The sequence below is a fragment of the Apteryx rowi genome, unplaced genomic scaffold, assembly GCF_003343035.1.
Source record: "Apteryx rowi isolate R43461 unplaced genomic scaffold, aptRow1 scaffold_394, whole genome shotgun sequence".
NCBI lineage: Eukaryota > Metazoa > Chordata > Aves > Apterygiformes > Apterygidae > Apteryx > Apteryx rowi.
The window spans coordinates 480,629-503,536 of NW_020450463.1; the positions used below are offsets into that span (position 1 = coordinate 480,629).

Below are 22,908 nucleotides of genomic sequence, written 5' to 3' on the forward strand. Positions count from 1 at the left end.
TGTTAAACTTAATCAGTGTATCCTACATCAGTTTAATTTAAATGCCTGACAGACTTGATGCAGTTGATAGCAAGATTTGTTTTTAGCTTGTGCATTCATTCCTTTGTTGGGAAATGGTAGGAAAAGTATGTATATTTCTAGCCCAAAAACGTAAGTCCTTGAAATCTTACACTGTATTTTTATGATAAATATGGGAGGGGGGGAAACTGCCTAAAACCTGTTCAGTTGTTTAGGGTTTTGTAAGAATACACAGATAGAGAGACGAAAAGCGTYTTCAGGTGCTAGTAAGAACAGTTTTCAAGCAAGTTTGGCAATGCCCTGATTTTTAGTTCTCAAACAAAATTAAATTATATGGTTTTTGGATGCTTAGGAATGATAAACACTAATGTTTAATTGTTCTGATTCAGTAGTAGCCCAGTTGAATAATTTGTGTGCAAATTTAATCTAAATTCATCCTAATGGATTCAGCTCACCACTGTGCTGATTGCTTTTAGGACTGTTGAGTGAACACACTTATTTTTAGAGATGAAGTTTGATCTATTTGAACTGAACTCCAGAAGTAGTTTAATTTGATGGAGAACATCTTCTGCATCTTAAATAAGTGTCTTAAAAAAAAAACCAAAAAACACTTGGTCCCAAGACTATAAAATAGTAGTAGTGTTTGAATAGCCAGCTTAAAAACAGTGGGCCAGATTCACAAAAGTTAATTTAGGCAGATGAACAGTGGTAGTCCAAGGAAGAGTAGTGTGTGTTCTTGCTACTGCCTGCCTGCGTTTTTTAGGGACAGTTACTTTAGATTTAGGTGTCAAAAGAAGGAGTTGAATTGGTGCTGCTGTTGCCAGCATTGCCTGCTTTTATATTGGCACTAGTAGAAAGTAGCATTGACTGCTCAAAGTGGTTAGGAAGTATTCTCATTTGGCAAGTAATTGTATGGATGAGGCTGTTGCAGATGCTAGCAAAGAAAAAGTCACGTTGGCTTCAAGCTCCGCTGGGAAAACAGGGTCAGAATTCAGTGCTTGCTGAGTGGGAAAGGACAAAACAAGGAGGGAAAGACATGCTATTTTTAGATTTTCAAAAATATTAAAGCAAATCCCTAAACTTCTTGGAAATATGCCTCTAGCAAGCAAAATCTGGAGTTGCCTTAATTCTTAGGGTGAGCCAGAATTAATTCCCCCCCACCCCCCACCAAAAACAAATAACCTGCCTAAATAAATTTCCCTTTTTTGTTAGCAGAGACTGCATTTAGCTTAGCATTGAATCTAACCTTCTTTAAAAAGAGGGGAAAAAGTAAAGATCTGAGTTAATTACATAATTAAACTGGGAGATTTTCCATTTTGGCAGTGTTCTGTTAAATAACACTCAACTACAATGGTAGACCTTAGCACATCTGGTCTGAAAAACAAAGGAAGAGGAAACACATTGTTTATCAGACTAAATATAGTTGGATGGAAGTCTGCTTTCATTAAAATGATCAGAGATGATGGTTGATAGTATACTGGGTCAGATTTTCAGCTGCTGTAAATATTATAGTTCTGTATATTCCAGTGGCTATAACAGTATTTACAACCTGTTGAGGGGCATCATCCTTTTACAGAATACAGGATTTACATGAAACTAGTTGCTGTGGGTCAGTTCCTCAGGGATGCAGAGTACCCACATTTCCTTAAGGCTAGATGAATGTTGTAAGCCTTTAAGTAGTGCCAAGGATGAGAAAAATTTGAATAGGTTCACCTCTAAAGATAGCAGTTATGTGCATTTATTACTGCTCATAATCTGTCTCCTGTTTCTATTTGCAAAAATGGAATCCATTAATTACCAGTTTATTGCATGTTTACAACATTTGTATATTTGCACTGTGTACTGGGGAGAGGCAGACACCTTTCCAGAAGCCTCCTTCATCAGAACTGACAGAAGAAGCATAAAGAGAGCTGTCAGCATGCTGGTGGTGTGACAGGATGGGCTGTTTTATCTGTGTATTGGGATTGTGGCAGGTGGGAACTCAAAGCTACTGGTAGCAGTGGTTTAGCCCAGATTCTTCTCATCTAACCATAGGTCCCTGCATGCCTCATTTAGGTGGCCAAGGCACGTTATACAGACAACTGAGAGAAACAGAAATTGCCTGGGGGATGGAGGGGATACAGCATGTTCTCATTCTCTACTAGTTACGTAGAGGCAACTTTCTGAACTTAAGCATGTCAGCAAGTGTCTAAATTTGATGAATCTGAGTGTCACTGTTCAGATCCATGGTGCACCTCTGCAGCCTGACTTCCTCTTGTAGCTTATCTACACTTGGACATTTTTTTGGAATCCACCTGGAGTGAGCTAGGTTGACAGTGGAGAAGAATGGGTTAGGAAAGTACATCTGCTCTGGAATAAGTGTCCATATGGGATTTTGTCTGTTTTCCAGAATATCTGTGTGTAAACAAGCCTGTGGTATGCTTTCCATATTTGTTTTCTGAAATTGGAGCTAGTTATGAGCCAGGCTTTAATGATTATCATTGAAAGTGAGATGAGCAAACTATTTGGTCTTGCTCAGATCTTACCTCTAGGTTGTTGGGTGGTTCTCGGTCTTTGCTGACAGCACCGCTTTCGAATTTAGCTGTGAACGTGAGTTACTCCAGAACTAATGTAGAGTTTCCTTTTTCATCTGTTCTTTCTGCCAAGGGTACCTGATCTGATTTAGGCTAGTTACTGCTGTCTCTGGAATTCGGCTAATGTGAGAATAAAGATAATCCTGTGCCAGATGGAGAGAGGGAGAGGGGGGAAAGAAAGTGGTGTCAGAACAAGGTGAGGCATCCCCTATCACTGTGTCGTGCTGCTTGTGGCATGTTTTGCATTAGCTTCTGAGGGCAATGAAAGAGAACGATTCCATCCAAGTAGTGCTGTCTTCCCCTTATCAACCTCCTAATGACCCCAAAATGGGAGTTAGTTGTAAAAAGAAAGTCAGACCTATCCCTTCTAGAAGGTTCGAATGAACTGACACTGGCTTGTAAGAAGTGGAAAGGAAGGAAAATGCAGAAGCTTGGAGACTCTGGCTTTTGCTTGCCCTGCAGAATTCACTTACCTGAAAATAAGCAAAACAAGTTTTAYTCTTGCTGTTTGGACAGAATAAGTAAGTTAAGTATTGCAGTCACTCATTTTTAGCACCTAGAAAGCTCTGCTTTGTTTTGAAAGCAAAGAGAGGAAAGATATCTAGTACCTCATGATTAGAATTTAGTGGATTTTCTCTAATACACTATAGCAAATCAGGCCATTCAATTTTTGAGCATTGTCCAGGATCATTTCTAAACCTGCTTTTTCACAGCATTATATGCAGTATACTTCCTAGCTGTAGCTAGATTATTGGGAAGGAAGCTCAATGCATTGTGGACACATAACATGAAATAATTTTTTCAATGCATGATTTGCTGACTTTGGGCAAAAGCCTATTTTCTTCCTACTCACCAAGGAACTCTGAGGCAGGCAAAAGCACTTCCTTTTCCTCTACAGATTAGAGAAAGGATTTTTTGGAGCCCATACAAAGTGATTCATAGCCTTATGCAGTCCTGTAGGCCAGGAAGCCCAAAGACGCAGGCATTCAACTCCTCCGTTTTCCTCCGAAATGAGAGCACAGCAGAGTCTCTGACAACTAGTCACTGACTGCTGAGTAACCGAGCTGTAGTTTAAGGTGGAGAGCATTTTCCCTTTTGCACTTATAGAGTACTGTGTATTTAGGTTGGATCTCAGTGTTTGCTTCAGTAAATATGACAGTATCAATTTGTGTCCTGCACCTCAGTCCCGTATCTGTCTATATTCATATCTCCTGAGGAGAAAAGATAAAGCATTAAGCTTCTGTAATATTAAATATCCATGCCCTAACCCGAATGCACAAAAATAGAGTGAGTGCAATAAAATATAGCTATTTTATTTGATTTAATTTCCTGTTTCTTGGGGAATCACTTTACCTACATTAGATACTAATGGAAGGAGAAATATCAGTGATCAAAGATCATTAAAACTGTTGAGCGTTGTTGAGAATGACTGGGATGATTGTATAAATTAGAAATGGAAAAGACTAGTAGAGGGCTCAGTTCCCTATGAAGACCAGTGCTGGGTCACTCCAAGCTTTTAATATCCTCGGATAAGCAGGTTTAGCAAGTAGCATGACACAAACTTCTTGGGTCAAGTTACTTGAGTTTTGATTATGTATTAAAATGCTGTAGGAGAAGATTTGAAAATGAAGTAAGTTGTAAAAGAAGGTGAAAAATCCCCTTAACAGCTATTTATAAACACCCAATAGCTCAAATTTCTATATCTTCTTTATTTTCTCACTTTTAGAAAAGGGAGATTTTTGAAGCACAGAAGATTTACAGCCAGTATTTTCAAAATAATGGCCTGAGCTTTGGGKTTTTTTTTTCCCCCTTCTGCAGTGAAGAGAATCTGCACTTTTCCAGTGGATACTCATTGCAAAAATGACTTTCACAACATTGTAAAATACAGAGTAATTAAGGATCCTGTAGCACTTTCCATGATTTAAGGTGGGATTCGTCTAACGGTGTGTCAATGTCTGCACCTGAGCAAGACGTCATGGGATCCATGCGTAGTGATGAAGAGCTAGTCAGTGTAGCTGATGGATGCAGCTCAGCTCGTCCTGAACACCTGCAGCCGGCCCGATGGGCTGCCTGCCGAGCCGCAGCGGGCTGGCTGCCTGCAGCGCTCGGTCGCTGAGCCCTGTCGGGCGCTCGCTGTGGTTAGCCTTGGGACTCCCCTCCGCTTCCCGCTCGACGCGTGTTGGGAAGCGCAAGGCCGCCTCTTTGATTCGAGCAGGTAGCACTACAGTGGCAGATGAAGTAATTGATCCTTGGTTATAATACCATGGCTTAAATACGACTTTTGGTTTCTAAAGTATTACAGAAGTAAGATTTCTATATAAACATTGGACTTTGCATAACTTAGAATGTGTTAAGGTACATAATATTTGTGTCCAATTGATCAAAGTATTTCCTTATGCTTATTCAATACTAGATACCTATCATGAAAGTTTCCCTAAAGAATCTGCTAGAATGACAGAAGAGTTCAAGTTGCCACGTCTTCGTCTGTGATACGAAAAGATGAACCACAAGAGCTTCATTATGATTCTGAAATGTTCCTCCCCTTCAGTTCCAGCTCACAAAAGCATTCTCAGTTTTGCTCAGTTGATTATCTGCATGTATACTTACAGTCTGTACAGAAATGCACTAAAAATGAGTTGCCCTACCTGGGAAGGCTTTATATTGTATAGAAAATGTGGCACTAGGTACTGCTCTTCATGTGCACAGGAGAGTTAACAGGTGTCAATCTCGTTTACAGAAATGATGGAGCTTTGCAATTTCTATAATATATTGCAATATATTTAAATGTCCTGTTTGACATGTGAAATGAAATTAAGTTAATGCGTTGTTATGTATTTGAAGTATGAGGAAGACGATTCACTAACGACCAGCACGGTTTTTAGAAGGTGTCCAGTATGTAGCAGTCTGTGTGATCTGTCTGGTGTATGTGATGTTAAAGGAAGCAACAATACTATTATTGTTTAGAATGACGAGTTTCTCTTGACTGATGCAATAGCTTACAGTGTCTTTCCTTTGTAGCTGCCCAATGTGGTGAAGGGGAAGCAATTCTTGAAAAAGTTCAAGATAACTGGTTAACTGTGAATGGGCCTAATCTTTCGTGAAACCAAGAAAATTTTTGGACACACACAGGACTTGAATACTCAAAAGGATTGGAACTTAGTGTTGTGCCAAAGTTAAACTACTGCAGTTGGCAGAAGTTCTGCACTGTAAATAGAAGACTGGTTAAAAGACAGCTTGTAAAAAAAAAAAAATCAAATTTTAATACAGTACGTTTTTATTCTGATACATGATGGAAACATTCTGTTTTAGACCTTTTTTGAAGAGGCTTCAGTGACCACTAGATTTTGTCCTCCTCTATTTTGTTTGGCCTATTACTATATGTTCTAGTAAGATGGGCTTTATTGCCTGTGTTCTTTGATATGTGATTAAGCTTATAGCTTTGAGTGACCAAACATTTTACAGAGTAAAAGTTCTTAGAAACAGTATAACGTAACTGATATTTCTGTGTCTTATTTATCAGGCTCTGCACAAACTTGGAAAGTTGTGCTGGACTTGTACAACTCATATATGGGAACGCAGCATACTTCTTGACATGACAAACCGAAGCCTTTGTGGCAGTACAGATCTTGTCTTTGGATTTATTTTTATTATTTTTTTGAGGCAAAGAAATGAATGAATGCTGCTGTAAAATATTTGTAATATCGCCATTATTGCTTTCTGTAGCAATTATTGCTTTTGCTTCAACAGATAAAGAAAATAAATCAGAGATAGAAAAAACCCTAAAAGACGCTGGTAGAAGAAAGCATCCTGTGGGAACTTCTGAAAATAAACTTTGTACCAAAAATTTGAAACAGAARTAGTGGAATAAATCTCTCCTTACTGAGTGTGTGTGTTTTTAAAAGATTGTGTGGAAACCGGGAGGAACCACGATTGTATGGAAACGTTGCAATTCAGATCTTTTCAAGTATCTTCTTTTTTTTTTCCTGTTGCACAAAACTGCAGTTCATTGGTTCCTCAGATGTGTTAAATTTGGGAGACTGGCTTGATTAAAGAGCCAGCATGAGGTCAGGTTCACGTGCGAGTTATTAAAACTGTTTGTTGGTAAATGTTCTGCCGTATCAGCAGGCCTGGGACATTCGCGTGATTTTTCTGATGAAGGCAGATGCTCTTTATTCTCACATTTAAAATACCGGGGTGGGGAAAGAGGGGCAGTTAGGAAGCCCTCCTCCCCGAAGCCCTCCTCAGCTGGACATCACACCTTGTGGCTTTGGGGCTGCTTTTGAAATGTGCCTTTGCTGCGGCGAGGAGCTCTGCGTTGCTCCGGCCGGCCCTGGGGCGAGCGGGACTCGCCGTCGCTGGGGGAGCCCCGCTGCAGCTCCCGGGGTGCAGCTCAGCCCGCAGGCTTCCCCTCATGGCGCTGGAGGCCTGGCATCTTGCCTGCAGACCTATCCCTGGGTGAGAAAAAGCAGCTGAAGCTGATATAACTTTCTATGCTTTGCCTTAGGTCAGTCCAAAAAAAATGACATCCCTAGCAGAAGCAGTGACCTGTGCGCAAGGGTGTAGACAAGCGCCAGGAGTCAATACAGCTTGATCGTTGTCCAAATAGTTTTACTCAGTTCAGCGAAGAAAACAGGAAAAAATGTTTACTCAAGGATCTGCCAGCTAATGAGGGAGTTGCTGAAAAGCCCTGGATGATGCATTTTTAAACAGTTACCTTTTTTATTTAGTGCTTTATTAGTGATTCTGGAATGCTGCAATTTAGTCGATATTTTCACAAGAGACCAGCTGGCTTTGTGGGTTGTTTCCCCTCTCCCAGTCTTCTCTTCCCAGCCCCTTCCGCCTTCCCTTTCTTTTCATACTATCATCAAATGGCATTTTTAATAATTTAAAATACTAAGCCACTTTGTGCACTGCCTTATTTTTCTTTTTTACACCATACAGTGATCCCTAGAATGATGATAAATTGCTCCCTGTGGGGTTTGCTTTGCTTTGAAACACTGCTGGTGGTGGTCTCCAGGCTGTTTGACAGGGGTTTCTAACATTTTTGGTTGTTAAATGACTTGTTGCACTTCAAATCTTGTAAAATGAAACCTTTGAATATATTTATATGTTTCACTTTTGAATATATGTTTCTACTGCAATAATGTTGAACTGTTAGTATTGTGAATAATTCCTTTCCCATGTGTGTTTCCTTACAGGCTCAGTGCTGAGCCAATGTTTATTATTTTAAAATATTTATTTGGTAGACAAAAAAAAAAGGAGACAGAAAAAGGGAGAGAAATTGTTTGTCTCACCTAGTTGATTTGTGTCTTTGGGTGAAAATAAAGGTCAGTGTTTGGCAGTAATTCTTTTTTTAGTGATTTTCAGTTTTCCTAAATGAAATCCAAATAGCAAAAAACAGAATTAGAGCGAAACCTGTCTTAAGGGACTACCATGGAAGAGGCCCCGCAGAAAGAGCCTCTCAGTGATGTGTCCTGCACCGGTGGAGATGATACAAATCCTAACGCCGTTGTAGCCGCTCCCCACGCTGCCGTCTCTTTCAGGCAGCCGGGCAGCGGGTCCAGACGAAGGGCAGCTGCAGCGGCTGCTGTGCAAGCGCAGCGCCCAGCACCCACAAAGCGCGGGAGCAGACGCCCGCTCCAGTCTCGCGATGGAAGTGGCCGGCCATTTTTCTTACTGACAGCGCAGTGTTAAAAGCTGTATTTGCTAACGTATGTTTTCACGGTGTTCTTCTCTCACAATTGCTCCCTTCCCCAAATTACTGGAAGTGAAACTAATTTAGAGCAAAGTCCACTCTTGATTTCTGCATTTTGTTTGCATTTGTGCATTCAGCGGTGCCTTCCCCCTGCTTTGCCTCAGCCGCTGTGCAGCCGCTGATACTCGTACACGGCAAGTATGAAGCCATACAAGTTAAATTTAATAGCAATTTCCACTGGTCCTTTCCAGCAGGGCAGAAGCTGCCTGGGAAACAAGACACTGGAGAATCAAAAAAAGTTTGTTTCCCTTGTAGAGGCAGTCTCCCCTGTCAGCCTCCATATGGAAAAAGAGACTGCGACTGGAGAAGACCACAAGTTGTGAGGGTCATTCCAGGGCAATCCTGGGCCGTGGGTATATTTCTCCAATGTAGCTTTTTTCTTTTTTTCCCCCTAATTGTTTGGATTTGTTCCCCTCTGTTCCTGCAAGACAGCAATACTGTAGGAAGTCAGCTCAGTTCCATGGCTGCTCTTACAACAGAGGTTCACAGCAGCCAAATCCGGCTGCTTAAATGATGTCCTAGAGGAGCTGCTACTCGGTGCTACTTAGTCCTGCCAGGTCCTGGCAACTTCACAGTAGTAAAGTTTTCACCTGGAGAGGTAACCAGTCCGCTGTGCTCTCCACAGCCTGGTTTCATTAGCAGCAACAACTGCCCTGCGGCAGGGGAAGGCAGGGAGGTTTCTGAGACCCGCTGACAAAACTGGAAAGGGGGCACAGAAGGAGGCACACGAACTCTTCGCTGCAGCTGACAGCAAGACCATTTTTCCCCGTTAGAGCAGTAGATGTAATACGAGATACTGCGCTTTGTGATAACCGTCATGTCAAACACAGCCATTCGCCATAAAGCTGCAGCCTTAGTGCTTGTAACGAGGGGTGAGTAAAGTAGTTCAGGTATGTTGTAGCAGTACTGAAAAGGTGCAGACTTGCAAATAAAGAGCGCTGCTTTGAGATTCTCCTAGGCACCGGATCGCCTTACTCTTTCTTTCTTTCCAAAAAGCTTTTTTCTCTTTTCAGCCACATTCTCATGCACCCAAGGGTGCACCCGTTCTGTTCACCGGTTTTGTTACTAGACAGCAAATACTTGCAATACCCATTAATAGTTGAACACATCTGTATTTAGTGCACCCTTTGGGCAATAATGGCTTTATTGGTTTTTGTGAGGCCAGAGGGGGAAGGATTATGGCCCAGTTATCACGGATTACGAGGGGTCTGAAAGGCTTTACTGTTTTAAGGTGGATCAGCCAAATGTACTGTCTTTTGGGGGATGTGTCCTCCTATCTGTCCTAAGGAATTCCTGAAAAGCCTTTGGCTTCTGTTAACAGCATGAAGTTCTTACTCTCTGATTTACATGATGCTCTACCCTCACCTGCCATTCCCTTTTTTTTTTTTTTGTATCTTTTTTGAACTGTGGGATGTCCTGATAATTTACAAAGAAGCCAAATTCCATGGTTTTACTCGCTCCCATGGTGATTCCCTGCCTGTTGGACTCGGTGCTAGTGCAGGCTGGGCGAAGCAGTGCTGCTACTCTGGTTGTCTTCACCCTATCAGTCACCTGTTCCTGCATGGTTGGTTTGATGTTCTGCTCAACTGCTGGCCTCCACACTCTCATTTTAATACTGCCTGGTTTCAATTTATTCTCCTTTTTTCAGTGTGTGGTAGTGCTGGAGCACTTTTGTTTTTCCCTCTAGGAGTAAGGAACCATTTCAGTTCCTGTATTTGCCCTTGCTAAGTACTGGGTTTACCTTCCCTAAGGTAAGATCTGGATTTAGCAAATCTAGCTGCTGCTTTGTCACATATGGCTGAATTGGTTTCTCACCTAGCTTAAGATGGAGGGAGGTTCATACCACTTCTGCCAGCACCTCGTAAAGATGTACTGAGTTTGAGACAAGTTTGTTTTTCTGAAGCTGTTATCTGTGGATTCTGGGAGCTTTGGCCCAGGTGTCAGTCTGTGGCCACCCTCAGTGTGACCACTTGTTCAAGGACGATTGCTCTTGAGCTCTGCAGTTACATCTCAAACTAGCATAGTACGATCTGCTAGAGGCTTATCTGTCAGAGCTTTAACGGCACAGTTTTGTCTGTTGGATCAGTTCCACTTGTCTTTATTGTTTGCAGTGGTCATAGCCCATGTGCCCCAGCCCTGAAATGTTACTTGTATTGCCCTCCTGTGTTATGGTCACGGAGAGTGTCCCCGTAGGTCTGCCACCATACAAAGAGGATGAAAGATGCTCTCTACTGCAAAGAACTTGCAATCTAAATAAAAGGCGAGAGACAGTAAGTAGAGAGATACACGGAGACAGCAAGACAATGTCTGCAAATAAAGAGCTGCGTCTCTCTTTTCATGAACATGTTTAGGGAAGAGCCTGTGTTAAGACTGTCAAAAAAATAAAACGAATCTTCCCTCAAAGTATGAATATTTCACAGCGTCTGGAAGAATCCAGTTCATGATTCGGGAACCACCCATGCTTTGAGGAGCCCTCCCCATGGGCCTCACTGCTCTCTTCACTGCGGGCAGTGCTCTTGCTTTGAGGAGGGAACTAGGCTCTCTTTTGCTTTCTTCCAAGGGCAGCTCCTTCCCAGCATATTTTAATAAAACTATAAACCATGTGAGAGCTGGATTGTTCCTTCGCTGACGTGTGTGGGTAGTGCCTACCCAAACAGGGCCCTAGTTGCCAATCGAGGTTTCTAGTTTCTACTGCGTGTGTTTGATGGTCGCTGAAACCTGTGTTGTGCATGTTCCCTTCCTGGCACAAGGGTGCCTGGGCTGTGGGGAGGACCCATAGAGGCTACCACAATACAAATAACAACATCAGCAATTAAAGAACCGCTGGGGGAGAATTCTTCTGAATTAATTTTGCCTCAGAGTAGATTGGAAGGCCGGGAGAAGAAGGGTTGTGGGGATTTAGACGGGCTCTGTCTGCCACACTGTGCTTTTGTTCCCTGGCCCAAAGGTGCAGGCGGTATGGCAGCACAACAAATCACTACCTATCCTTTGAGTTGTCTTTACTGTCCAGGCTTTTTCTGTGCTCACCCTGATTGCAAGATAAAACACACTGGCTTCACCGGGTTTGAAGCTGGGTCGCAGCCCTGCGCAGCAGTGGTACTAGCCATGCTCGTGTGAACAGTTACAATAGCTTTGCTGATGCACAGGAACTTGTTAAGCAACTGCAACTTACTGCAGCCCGTTTGTTTTATTAGTCTGATTTTCATATGCTGAGCTGGTGGTTTAGGCTGGCAGTGAAGTAAGACCTCGGCGGCCTTTAGGGGGCTTGTTTTTATCCCTGAAGGCACGTCTACATGGAGCAGCTGCAGCAGTGCAGGCTCTCGAAGGGCCCAGGTATTCCCAAGCCCCTCGAAGGTGCCTTTTGCAGAGATGTTGCTCAGATGTTGCTCTCTCCTGCATGACACCAAGGCTAACGGCACCACTGCAAATCATGCCGTACAAACTCAGGCCAACAGCTTTGCTTAAGCACAGTGGGAGCTCGTATTCTGGCAGCTGCACTGATGACTTGGGTCTTAGGGGAGAAATGGAGCTAATCTCCAGTGCTGACAAGGCACAGGAATTTCCTAAAGTTGCACTTTTGTATTTCTATAGCTAATATATGAGGAGCCTTTTAAGGCGTCTGAGGGGAGGTGGGGGAAGGGGAGAAGCAATCTTCTGCCTGTGAGTTATGACTCAAGCCCTGCAGTCAGCTGCTGGGCCCCCCGTGCAGTGCTCAGGAATTGCTTCTCTCCTATCATTTACCAGACAAAGGCATTCTCTGCATTGCAACACCGAGCCTTCGCAGACCACACTGGTATCCTCGGAGGCAAGGATGGCTGAAACCCCGAGCCCTGGGGGCCTCCACAATCCGAGCTCGCAGCCAACTGGCTGCTCTTGGATTTGCCCCTGGCAGTGCCTTGCACTTTGTGTTTTGCTTTGAGCTGGAGCCACATTTCAGTTTGATTACTCATGCTTCATCTTCAGTTTTTCTTCTCTTTGATTTGTTCTTAATGGTCTTGCTGGACTTCAGTGCTTTACTCGTCAGACTGAACTGGTGTGTTGCAGCGTGACTGGCAGTCCTGGGGGAGTGGGAAAGGAGCGTGTGTGTCCAGTATACGTGAGCAGAGCTGCAGGCTCTGTAACTGGTCGGACACGAGCAGTGCTCACGCCTGCAGGTTGACTCCTGGGTGCTCGGCCAGTCCCGCAGAAGCTCATCACAGCAGTCCACATGCAGAAACTAGATGGTTTTGGTGTGCGCATACAAGAAGCTCTGATGGTGTTCATCTGCCTTGATGCTTGTAAATAAAAGACTGCAGCATGTGCAGCAGACTCCTGATTCTCCCTGAGACCTGCTTGCTCAGCAGTTTCCTGTGCTCGGAAGGGTTTATTTGCCATGCTTAATAGCAAACTTAAAAGCAAACAAACAAACAAAAACAAACTCAATTCCCTTTTCTTTTCTGATCAAATCTACCTGCCAAAGTTTAGTTTCTACCCCAAGGATTTATGTCAGCTAATGCCACATGCAGTCACAGCTATGTTGGCATGGAAGAATATTTTGAGCATGTAGCCAGTCAGAAAGAACCAAAACACCCCACATATTTCACATCTCCACTAAAAGGAAACCTTTCAATTCACCCTGCCAGTAGAGCTTTGGCCTCCAAGGCTGTTCTGGTAGAGCCAAATTCATTAGTCCATTTTTCTGTACAAGGATAACCCCTCAGCGGACCTTCCCCAAATTTACATGGCAATCAGATGAGCCAAAACAGACCTTTCTGGATGAAAGGATTGGCAAGGCAGAGAGAGGAAACAACACTGCAGTTCACTTAGAACATAATACATGCTTCATGTATGGTAATGCCACGAGGAAGGGCAGAAAGCTGGAACAGATACGACTTCAGCTTGGTGCTGTTAACCTGCTACAGTATGTCTGAGAGTCTTTGCTTCCTAAGGAAGCTCTAGGGTCAGGCTTTACTTGCTATTCTTGCTATGTCCCCCTTTCGCATCACACAGCAATGTAGAGTGTAGGGAGATTTGGAAAATCTTGTCTTCTGAAAGACTAAGATGTCACAAGTTTCCCGTTCTGCTTGGGGCCAGAACCCAAATCAAATGGAAAAGTTACTGAACTACACTCCCAGCCACCCTAGGATATGCACCAGGCCCAGACACGAACATCGTGACACTATGATTATGCGTTTAATTTATCTAAGCATGGGAAACTCAGGTTCAAGCCTTTGCTACAGTATTTTACAAAACATCCATTTAGACAACTGGTGACCAAGATCTTCACCAGAGCTGTGGGCGACGGTCCTGCTCCGAATCCGAGCCCAAGCTGCACCCCTATTGCCCAGCTCCTAAAACCAATATGCCAACGMCCCAAACCAGGTGTCACAAGCTATTCCGAAAGAGAGGACCGCGCTGTTTTCCAGGGATACTCCCCGTGAGGTGGGCGAAGCCTGGGGGACAAGGACCGTTCTAGCACAACCGCCTCTGATCTTTCTGGCCTTGTAACCAGCCCTAATTTTGAGCGGGGCTTACAGCGCGCACATTTATCTCAGCTGCGTCACCGCCTCCCCCATGGCGCCCCCCTCGCGCCCGCAGACTCCAGCTCCCAGCATGCCGCGCTCCGCGCGCACGGCACGCTGGAAGTGACGCCCGCCACTGCGCTCCCCTCGCGCCCGGGCCGGCGGCCGCGCCTGCCGACTGCCGCTCCACTCCACTCCCCTGCCCTCATCCAAGATGGCCGGTGCCAGCACCCCCCCCCCACCTGCGGCGCTCGCTTCGGCGCTCCTCTGCGGCTGCGGGAGCATCCCCTCTAGCCAACACCTTCCTTAACTCTGTGCCCCTCCGGGGAGACGCGCCGGCCGCCGGTGCGCCGCTCTCGGTGGTTTCTCTCCGAGACAGCGGCGCGGCCCAGCAGGGGGCGCGCTAGCCCCCCCTTTGGCCAGCCCGGGGCTCGCTCTAGGCGGCACTCTATGGTGCGGGAGGGCAGCGGCTGAGGCGATGGAGCTGCCGTTGGGCTGCGAGTTCGAGGACTCCGTGTTCGCCCAGAGCAAGGAGAGAGGCCCGGGCGGCGGCGGCGGGGGCCCGCCGTACTGCGCCAAGCGCTGCGAGCCCCGGGTGAGGAGCGGGGGGCGGCGGGTGCCCGCCGCGGCCGCCCGGTACCGGAGCGGGAAGGGGCGGGGGCAGGGAGGGACGAGCCGTGAGGGGGCCGCGAGGAGCGGGGCGGAGCCGGGGGCGGGGGTTGGTTGGCGGGGCGGGGCTCGATAAACGGGGCGCGCCGCGATTGGCGGGGCCGGGGGGCGGGGCAGGTGGGGAGCCGCGTGCTGCGGGCGGGGCCGGACCGGACCGGACCGGACCGGTTCGATTCGGTTCGGTTCGGGCGGTGGGAGCTGCCGAGGAGGCGATCTCAGCGTGACGGTTGTAGTTTGAAACATCTCCCTCTCCCCCCCACCGCGACCGCTTTCCTGTGTGTTCGCAGTGGTTTTGCAAGGAAACGGACAGCGTGGATGACACCGAAATCCTAACGGCTGGTAAATTCCTGGGCGACCTGGCGTACAGGGAGCAAGAGTTTGAGGTATTTGCATGGTGCCCATCCCCTCAGCTGAGCGGGGGTTTGGGATGAGCCACGGCCTTGGACAGAAAAGGTTGTCAGAGATTAAATGCAGATGACTTGGCAGTCCTGGGTATGTTAAGCGATTAACCGTTAGCCTCCTGGTTGAGCCGTGGCCTGAGGGTGGTATCTTCTGATACAGTAACTCCAGCTTGACAGCACCTTGGTTCGTGTTGAGAGCAGCGTAGCCACGTCACCAAGTGACCAAAAGCATTGATCTAGTGAAGCATCGTTCTGCTAGTTAAAATGTATTTAAGCAATAACAGATAACTCAGTTCTGGCAAGCTTTTGCAGTCAGATATCATCTCCTCTCTTGGAGTCTGCATAAAGTCAACATAAGCTCTGGCCAGCTCAACAGAAACTGTGATGTGCACCCAGACCCGAGCCAGATCAAACTTGTACGTCTGAATGGTTCAGTAGTGATCAAAGCTGGCATCTGCGATCGTGAAATCATAGCCAGCCTGAGTTAAGCACACAAATTTCTATGTTGTTCATGGGGTGAGTTTGGCACCTCAGAATAGGACTGTCATATCCCACCAAAGTGGTTAATCACAGGCAACCACCTGGCTGCTGTTGACCTTCTTCTGAGCTCCCCAGCTGTTACATTACAGCTGACTGTAGTCAGGATCCACAGAGACTGACAGCTGGCTTGTGGGCCTCATCATTGGTTGTGCCATCTCCCTGTTGCCTCGCCTTGCTCTGGATGATTTGTTGTGCCTTTGGGGTCCATTTATGTTCCCCATATGTGCTCCTGCCTGCTGTAGTCCTAGTCCCTGTCCTCACTGCCCGCCTTCTGAGCTCTCCAGCCTCTATAGTCCTAATTCCAGGATCCAGTTAGCTCAGACTTGTTCCTGCTGCAAATCAGCCTCTCCTGCCCATGTTTCAACTCTGATAGCTTCTGGTTCCAGATTATGCTTTGCGTTACGGGCTCCCTGATTTCATAGTCCTCAGGTCAACTCCTGAAAGTACTCACCTTGCCTTGCCCGTTGTATTTGTGGATCCTTTTTTACTTCAGTTTGTGCTGACTCCTGCTTCTTGCTGTTATTCCAGCCTTACTGCCACATTGGCTATACTTGACAAATCTGTTTTCCCATGTCCTAGTTGAGGTGCCTTGAGGGGATTCATAAAAGTGTGCTGGGAAGAGAGATGCCTAAGGCTGCAGTTAGACGGCCTCTTCTGGCTGCTGACCCAGGTGAAGAGATTACTGCTCCTTGCTCCTTGCTGCTTGCTGCTGTGCTCTCCCTTGCCAGAATGACACGCCCTCAGATCTGCTAGTGTAATAGAACGTACGGTTCCTTCCCAACCTGTTTCTGTCACAAAGATCCATGTTAAAAACCTCTGGAGTTAAGTGTTTACACTAACCTGGATTACCGTGATAGAGCCAGGGTAGAGAGTGACTGCATGTGAAATTACGCCTGCGGTTTTGAAAGCACTGACCTCAGGAAGCAGGCTGGTAATGATTAAGTGCGGGTAGTAATCTCTTCACTCCGCTCACTGTAAATAATGTTTTTTATGTCAGCCTGGGCCACCTGATAGGAAACGCCAAGGACACTGGTGATACAGGATCACCACGAGGATATAGCTGACTGCAGAATCCGCTTGGGAGTCATAATGCCAATGCATGGCCAGGGTTATATCCCTTTGTCACAAAACAAGGCAAACAGGAATGTTCTGCAGACCTCCTCACATCCATTTGCCCCATGGCTACTGCACTCCCTGGACATAGGAAATATCTCTCTCGCTTGAGAAGGAATGTGAACTTGATGTTTGCCAGGGAAAAAATAGGTTTCAGCCATTATGCTGGAAGGTGTTTAGGGTATGTTGCCTTTAAGCTTGTCTGTCAGAACCATCCGAGTTTGCAAGGAATAATTAAATATTCATTTAGAGAGATAGGAGAATGAGCACTGCTCTTTAGTCTTCTGGTCTGAGCACTCACACGGAGGGGGAAGAACCAAGATTCCTGTCTTGCCATCATGAAATACTTAATATAATGTATTTAAATGTTAATTGGAGTCCTGGTGGGTGCCCTGAGCATTAAGCTACAGAGTATTGCTCATTCTTGTCTTTTTCCTTAGCCCAATTAATATTTAATTATTTCATGCAAATTAGAACCACCTTACAGGAATGATGGAGAATCATCTTCCTTACAGTATTCTCTGACTTGGTGATTATTCATGTGAGGTGAGGGGCATACAGTTCAAATCATCTCTTCATGAATTTCAGGGATTTGAAACCAGGTCTCCCGAATTTCGGATGAGCGTTCTGATCATTGAATTGTCAGCTAGAAGAAAGGCGCCTTGGGTCATGTAGGGCCCGGGCCAGTAGAKGAGCTCTTAGAAACCCTTCTGGATCAAGCCTGTGGTGTGGAGAGAGGTGGTGAGACAATCTGTGAATCCTGACAGGGCTTAAACTTGAGCTAGGACTGAGGTTGCTTATCACTGTCCAGACTTGGGCCGTTCTGAACACGGCTCAGACAGGCTGTTTGGTACCAGGGCCTTCGTGCACTGCTAGCAGTAGGAGGTAGCTTAGTCTGGAGAAATGAAAATTTGGATTTCAGCTCTTGAATTCTCTTTGTGACTGTAAGTCTTTTAGATTATAACTATAAACAAAGCTTACTGTCAGGCTTGCCTTTAAATAAATAAAAATGTCTCTTTATTTTGTTTTGCTTTTCTTTTTGTCAACATCCTACTAGAAAGCCTTGTGTGAGTACTCGAGCTGCTTACTGCTCCTACCTGCCAGTAACATTGCAATGAGAAGAGATGTCCAAGAGGGTCAGGCTCGGTGTTTATCTCGGCTAGGAAGACACAAGGAGGCTCTGGATATTGCAGAAAAACTGGTAAATAATGTAATATTTCTTTTATACTTTGAACATAAAAATATTGCTAGTAATTCTTTCACGTGGACCATTTTCTCAAAAAATAACCTTCGTGTGTATAATCCTTCAGGATGTTCAGTGCTCAGAGTATCTGGTAAACAGAGGGTAACTGTCAGTGCAGRTATAATCACGCTTTAGAAATCAGAACACCCTGTACCACAATGAGCTCCCTGTCCAAAGAGGCTGGTAGTCCTGGAAGGGACGAAATATCATGCTCTGCCAGGCAGAATTAATGTAATGTAATAGGAATTATAAGAAAGTGGATAAATGAGTGTTTAAATCTTTCCACTATAAAGTGACAGTTCAAAACTCCCTTTTATTTCCAAACACRCCCTGCCAAACTGCCACCAAGAAGAGTATCTAACCACAAAGTGAGTTTTTCCTCATAAAGGAAAAAGTCCAGATGCTTGGCAGTCTGCTAAGATTTTACTGTTGCTGTTTATTTTATACAGAAGGTGTTTATGCTGCAAAGAAGGGCAGCTGTATAAAACTCTGAAGGCAAATAAATGACAATATTCAGGGACCTTTTTGTCTTTCAGACTTGGACAAGGCAACTAGGGGGAGTGCTGTCAACTTGATCATGCATGATCTATATCATGTTATATTATTTAAAATATTTAACAGAGTTGACACAGTTTTGTGCAATTAAAAAATTACCTTTACAGATATTTGTGCGTCATTATTCAAAGAGACATTTTCTTAGGCAGTGAAGGATGATGTGGTTCTACTCCTGGTTTTAATTTATTTTCTTTTGTTTATAGAGAAATGGTGCTACTAATACGGATCACTTAACGACTGTTCTCAACCTGCAGTTTGCCATTTATCAGGGTCTGGAAAATGTAGAAAAAAAGATCATGTGTCTACAGCAACTGATCTGCTTACATCCTTTCAACCCTTGGTACTGGAAGTTGCTTGCTGAAGCTTATATGAGCCTTTTACAGGATCTGTCTCCATTATTCTTTCCAGAAATGAAACTAAATCAGTCTGAAGAGGTTGGAGTAAGTGACAGTAATTTCAAAACATCGACTGGAAGAGAGATTAATTTCCAGTCTCACAGCTCAGAGAGCCAGAAAGAATGTTTTTGGTCCAGCCTTGCTATAGAAACAAAGAATAAAAATCCAGTAACTTGTAGCAACAGCCAAATAATAAAAGAATTCCTCTGCACTTCAGAAGAAGCAGAAAGAAGGGACGAAGGGAAACACACAGCCTCTGCATCCTGGGAGAGGAACATGTTGAAGAAAGTTGGGATAAAAGCATGTGCCTCATTTATTAGAGCAAGGTAACTAAATATATTCTTAGAATAATGTTTTCTCCCAATCCAAAAACAATTTTAAACATATTATTCCCAGCCTTAATACTGCAAGTTTACATTTTCAGTTTAAATGTTTGTTTCTGTATGGGCAACATGAACCCAGAGCACCCTGCTATTGCTTGAGAGCTAAGAAATAAAGCCCACCAACATGGTAGTTGTGAACAACCTAAACTCAAGTGGAAAGAGTAGACCAGTGTCATATATAGTTGAAGAATAAAGCATTTTTAAAATGATCTCAGGATATGAATCTTTTTCAAATCATTACATACAAAAGGGTTTGTTCTCCTGCAAATACTCCTATTAGAGCATGGCTGTTTGCTGGTTTGTTATTAAAGATGCAGCAACCGAACTCTCCAAACGGAAAGGCTAGCCAGTCTGCCTTGTGTGAGTACCACCTGCCTGATTTGTTTGAAGCCTCAATGTTTGAGAGAAAATGTGTTATTTTAATAATACCCCAGTCTGCATAATGGATGAGGTTGAAAAATGAACTCTGTGACAGCTGATTGATGAGACTGCCTTAAAATGCTCTTTCTTTTTTTTACATTGCTTCCTAAAACCCTTGCACAAAACAAATTCCCCCAAACATAATCTTTCAAAGAGATAATTAGGAACTGTTTTTTGTTAAAATAGTCTTGATTTCTTTTCTCTTGCTTCTCGGTAATGTGTTAATCATTGAAGATATTAAAGCTATTTTATGAACTTCTGAAAATGTTTACAGTGAACACCTTACAACTGTCCTATGAAGGCAAGTTTTAAGAAATGCAAAAACAGATATAATTACTTTTAACTGTGCTTATATAATAAGCACATAATAACATAAGTTATATAAACAGATATAATTACTTTTAACTGAGAGAAGATGACTTTAATTGTTGCTTGGGAGAAGTTCAATAGATTTTATACTGATCCAGAACAGTAAAACTACATTCATATTAAAATAATCTGTGCTTCTTGTTTCAGTGTATATGGTTCAGCATTGAGGCACTTACAAACTCTGTGATTTCCATGCTTGGCTACACAGTTAGACTAAGCGTTACTGTGGTTTATTTTTGCAGATACATATAATGAATACTAATCTTGCCCAGGGTAAGCTTCTCCCCTGCCCAGGGCTTATGCATTAAATAGGTTGTCTAATATATTCAAGTTTGCTGAGTTTTAAGTGACATGTAAGTGTTGCATAAACCAATGGGCAGGGTAAATTTCAGCTGAGAAAGGGATGTTAGTATTGATTTATATAGTAAATAAGATTCTGTGTTAAAGCACTGTGAATAATTGACTCTCTTAGTTTTGCCAACAAAATAAAAAATGGAGGAAAGGTTTTGTTTTGTTTTCATTGAGAGTTCATTCTTTTTACATTGAATTGATGCAAATTTTGAAGCAAACATATTTCACTCAAAAAAAAACCCTTTCCATTTTTATTTCTACTTCATTTAACAGTAAATGTGATGAAAGTTATTATTTTTGCTGTTGTTTTTACTTTATGGATAAAGGTCTCAGTAATGATACTGATATGTCTCGGTGGTCCCTTGTCTGAACGTACGCAGATATTTCCTCTGCTGAAAGGTTTCACAGGCCTTGTGTGAGGGTGACTCTGGAAATTGCTGCTGCTCTCCCGGGTCGAGCAGTTGGTGATGAGGTCCCTCCGTGGCACATAGCCATGCTGTGAGCGCAACATCTAGCCTTTATAAATCATGCTGCTCACTTTCGGGGCACCTCCTTGAATTTCAAATTGCAGGGAAAGATTTTATAACATATCTCAGGGTTGCCTCATGTGGTGAGGATATTTGATATGTGTCTAAACCACCCAGATTTCTAGCTCTTCGGGTTACAAAGGTAGTCGTTTCTGTATGCAGCAGTGCACTGCTGTCTTGTTAGACCTTAATAAGGATGTGGGGCATGTGATTTACCACAGTTAATGCTAGCAGAGCAGAGCTTCACTTTAGAATTGTGTGACAAATACATGGGGAGAAAAATGTTTGTGTAGAGCAACCAGAGGAACTTGGCATACTGCTTTTCAGAAGTACTTCTAAGTACTTTTATCATAGCAGTGGTATAGCACAACCATAGTAGATTCAGATAGATGTATTCATTTGTCCACAGTTTTTGCAGTCAGCAAAAGTCAGGAAGAACTGTTTTGAAGTATTATATTTTAGTTGTTTTGGGGTTTGCTGACTTACCATTTGGCAGCTGTGCCTTTTCTAACTGACTTTTTTCACTTCAGGCTTTTACTTCAGCTCACACAGTTGCAACAGTCTTCCTTTGTTCTGGAGAAAAACATAAAAAGTCAAAAAGAAATTGAGGACAAAGTGAAACGTTTTGGTTTAAAAGAAAGCTCCTTGCTGTTGATGACCAAGGTAAGGGTATGTTTCATTGCGAGGGAGTTCTCAGATATCTGCAGACAGCCCAGGGTCAAGTCCTGCTGGGGTACCTGAGCCAGTTCAGATACCCAGTCCTGTTTGTGCGATGTTCCTCCGAGCTAATTAGCTGTGCTGCAAAGCAGGATATATTAGCCCGGGCGGGTTGCCCRGGAGTGCATTATGCTGAACTGACGTCTGCACAGCACTGGCTTGTGTCATAGGGGCCTGTCTTTGGTCTGCTGAGAGTCTTCTTGTGGGAATGGTCTGGGTTATTAAGCTTCTCATTGGACTTGTATTTKCAGATGCTCTCAATCATTGTCACTGCGCGTTTTCCTACGACGTAAATTTTATCTCGGGAACTTTAGAAGCCACAAAGTGAATCACACGTATGGAATGGAAGTGGAGACTATATTGAGGGCCACAGAATTATTAACACTTCATTCTTTCAGCAGATTTGCAAAAAAGCCAGAGACATTATTTTACATTATTTCTTTGGTCTGTCCAGTGTATTGGGTTCTAGTTTTAAAGAACTACAGAGGAGGAGAGTAATATTGTATGGCTTTGTTCATAAAGATTAAACATTTGTAGTGTCATTTATGGAATTCTGACTTTCACATCAAGGAACCCAAGGAAATCAGAGAGTCAGATTCTCACTTTCCTGTCAGTATTAGGGCTTTGAGTTAGTAAAAGCCAAGTCATTGCCAAGTTGGCAGGCAATCTTGCGGGATTTCATCCATAAGAGGGCAGTAGCGTGCAGAATATCTCTGGTTTTGAAAAGAAGATTGGGAAAAGAAACTTCTCTCCTTGCTTGCCCCGGTCTGACCCTGGCCCCCAGTAGGAGATCAGTGTTGGTGCTGTTGCTAAAGTGGGCATATTTGGAGAGTAAAAATCCCCACATCTGAGCACAGCCAGAAGCTGGGAGGGGCTGTGCTGCTGTGAAGTTCAGGCTCTCAGTTTTCCATATTTATTACAGAAGGCAATGCACAAACAACTGGATCATGACTTGGAAACTTCTCTTAGATGGTTTATGGTTCATGTGTAAAGGGCTTTTCATGTAAAGATCTTTTACTAATGTAATATTGTCTGTTTTCCCTGCAAGTTATTTTCTTGTTTCCCATCTTCTTCCTTACTCTGTTTGCAGGTTATGGGGGTGGATCTTCTACCAGAAAAAATAAAAGAGGAATTTCAGGGTGAGGTAAAATGCAYAGGCCCTTCAGCGCCGTCATCACTGGTCACTGCATCAGCTACAGAATTTGAAATCAAATGGTTCAGAAATCTCCAAGATGATTTATGTCACTTTGACAGACAATTTTATTCAGATATATATAGCCCACCTTCAGTAATTTAAAGGTTTTACTGTATTTATTCTCCTATCTCCAGGTGATGATGGAATGATATATGCAATAAAGTTCGTATTGTATTTTTTTAA

General features: G+C 43.8%; 2 protein-coding genes across 14 annotated transcripts in view; both read left to right on the forward strand.

Annotated features, from left to right (window-relative positions):
• The window catches only part of ZHX1 (zinc fingers and homeoboxes 1), a 29,301-nt gene extending 22,863 nt beyond the window's left edge, over positions 1 to 6,438 (forward strand). For 4 of the 12 annotated variants that reach the window (XM_026074653.1, XM_026074654.1, XM_026074655.1 and 1 more), the window contains one exon: positions 2,665 to 6,438. The gene's annotated coding sequence lies outside the window, so the exon portion shown is untranslated. The remainder of the gene's footprint in view (positions 1 to 2,664) is intronic. The other 8 variants (XM_026074658.1, XM_026074661.1, XM_026074656.1 and 5 more) reach the window with 8 other exon arrangements.
• A 7,796-nt stretch (positions 6,439 to 14,234) lies between these two features.
• CUNH8orf76 (chromosome unknown C8orf76 homolog) lies at positions 14,235 to 22,908 on the forward strand. Of its 2 annotated transcripts, XM_026074666.1 has the most exons (6): positions 14,235 to 14,442; positions 14,804 to 14,899; positions 17,628 to 17,771; positions 18,572 to 19,089; positions 21,344 to 21,476; positions 22,621 to 22,908. In XM_026074666.1, the coding sequence occupies exons 1-6, from the start codon at positions 14,326 to 14,328 to the stop codon at positions 22,825 to 22,827; spliced, it is 1,215 nt and encodes a 404-aa protein (XP_025930451.1). In that variant the 5' UTR covers positions 14,235 to 14,325; the 3' UTR covers positions 22,828 to 22,908. The 2 variants fall into 2 exon arrangements, with proteins under 2 accessions (XP_025930451.1, XP_025930452.1); XM_026074667.1 differs by lacking the exons at positions 21,344 to 21,476; positions 22,621 to 22,908 and adding an exon at positions 19,458 to 21,337.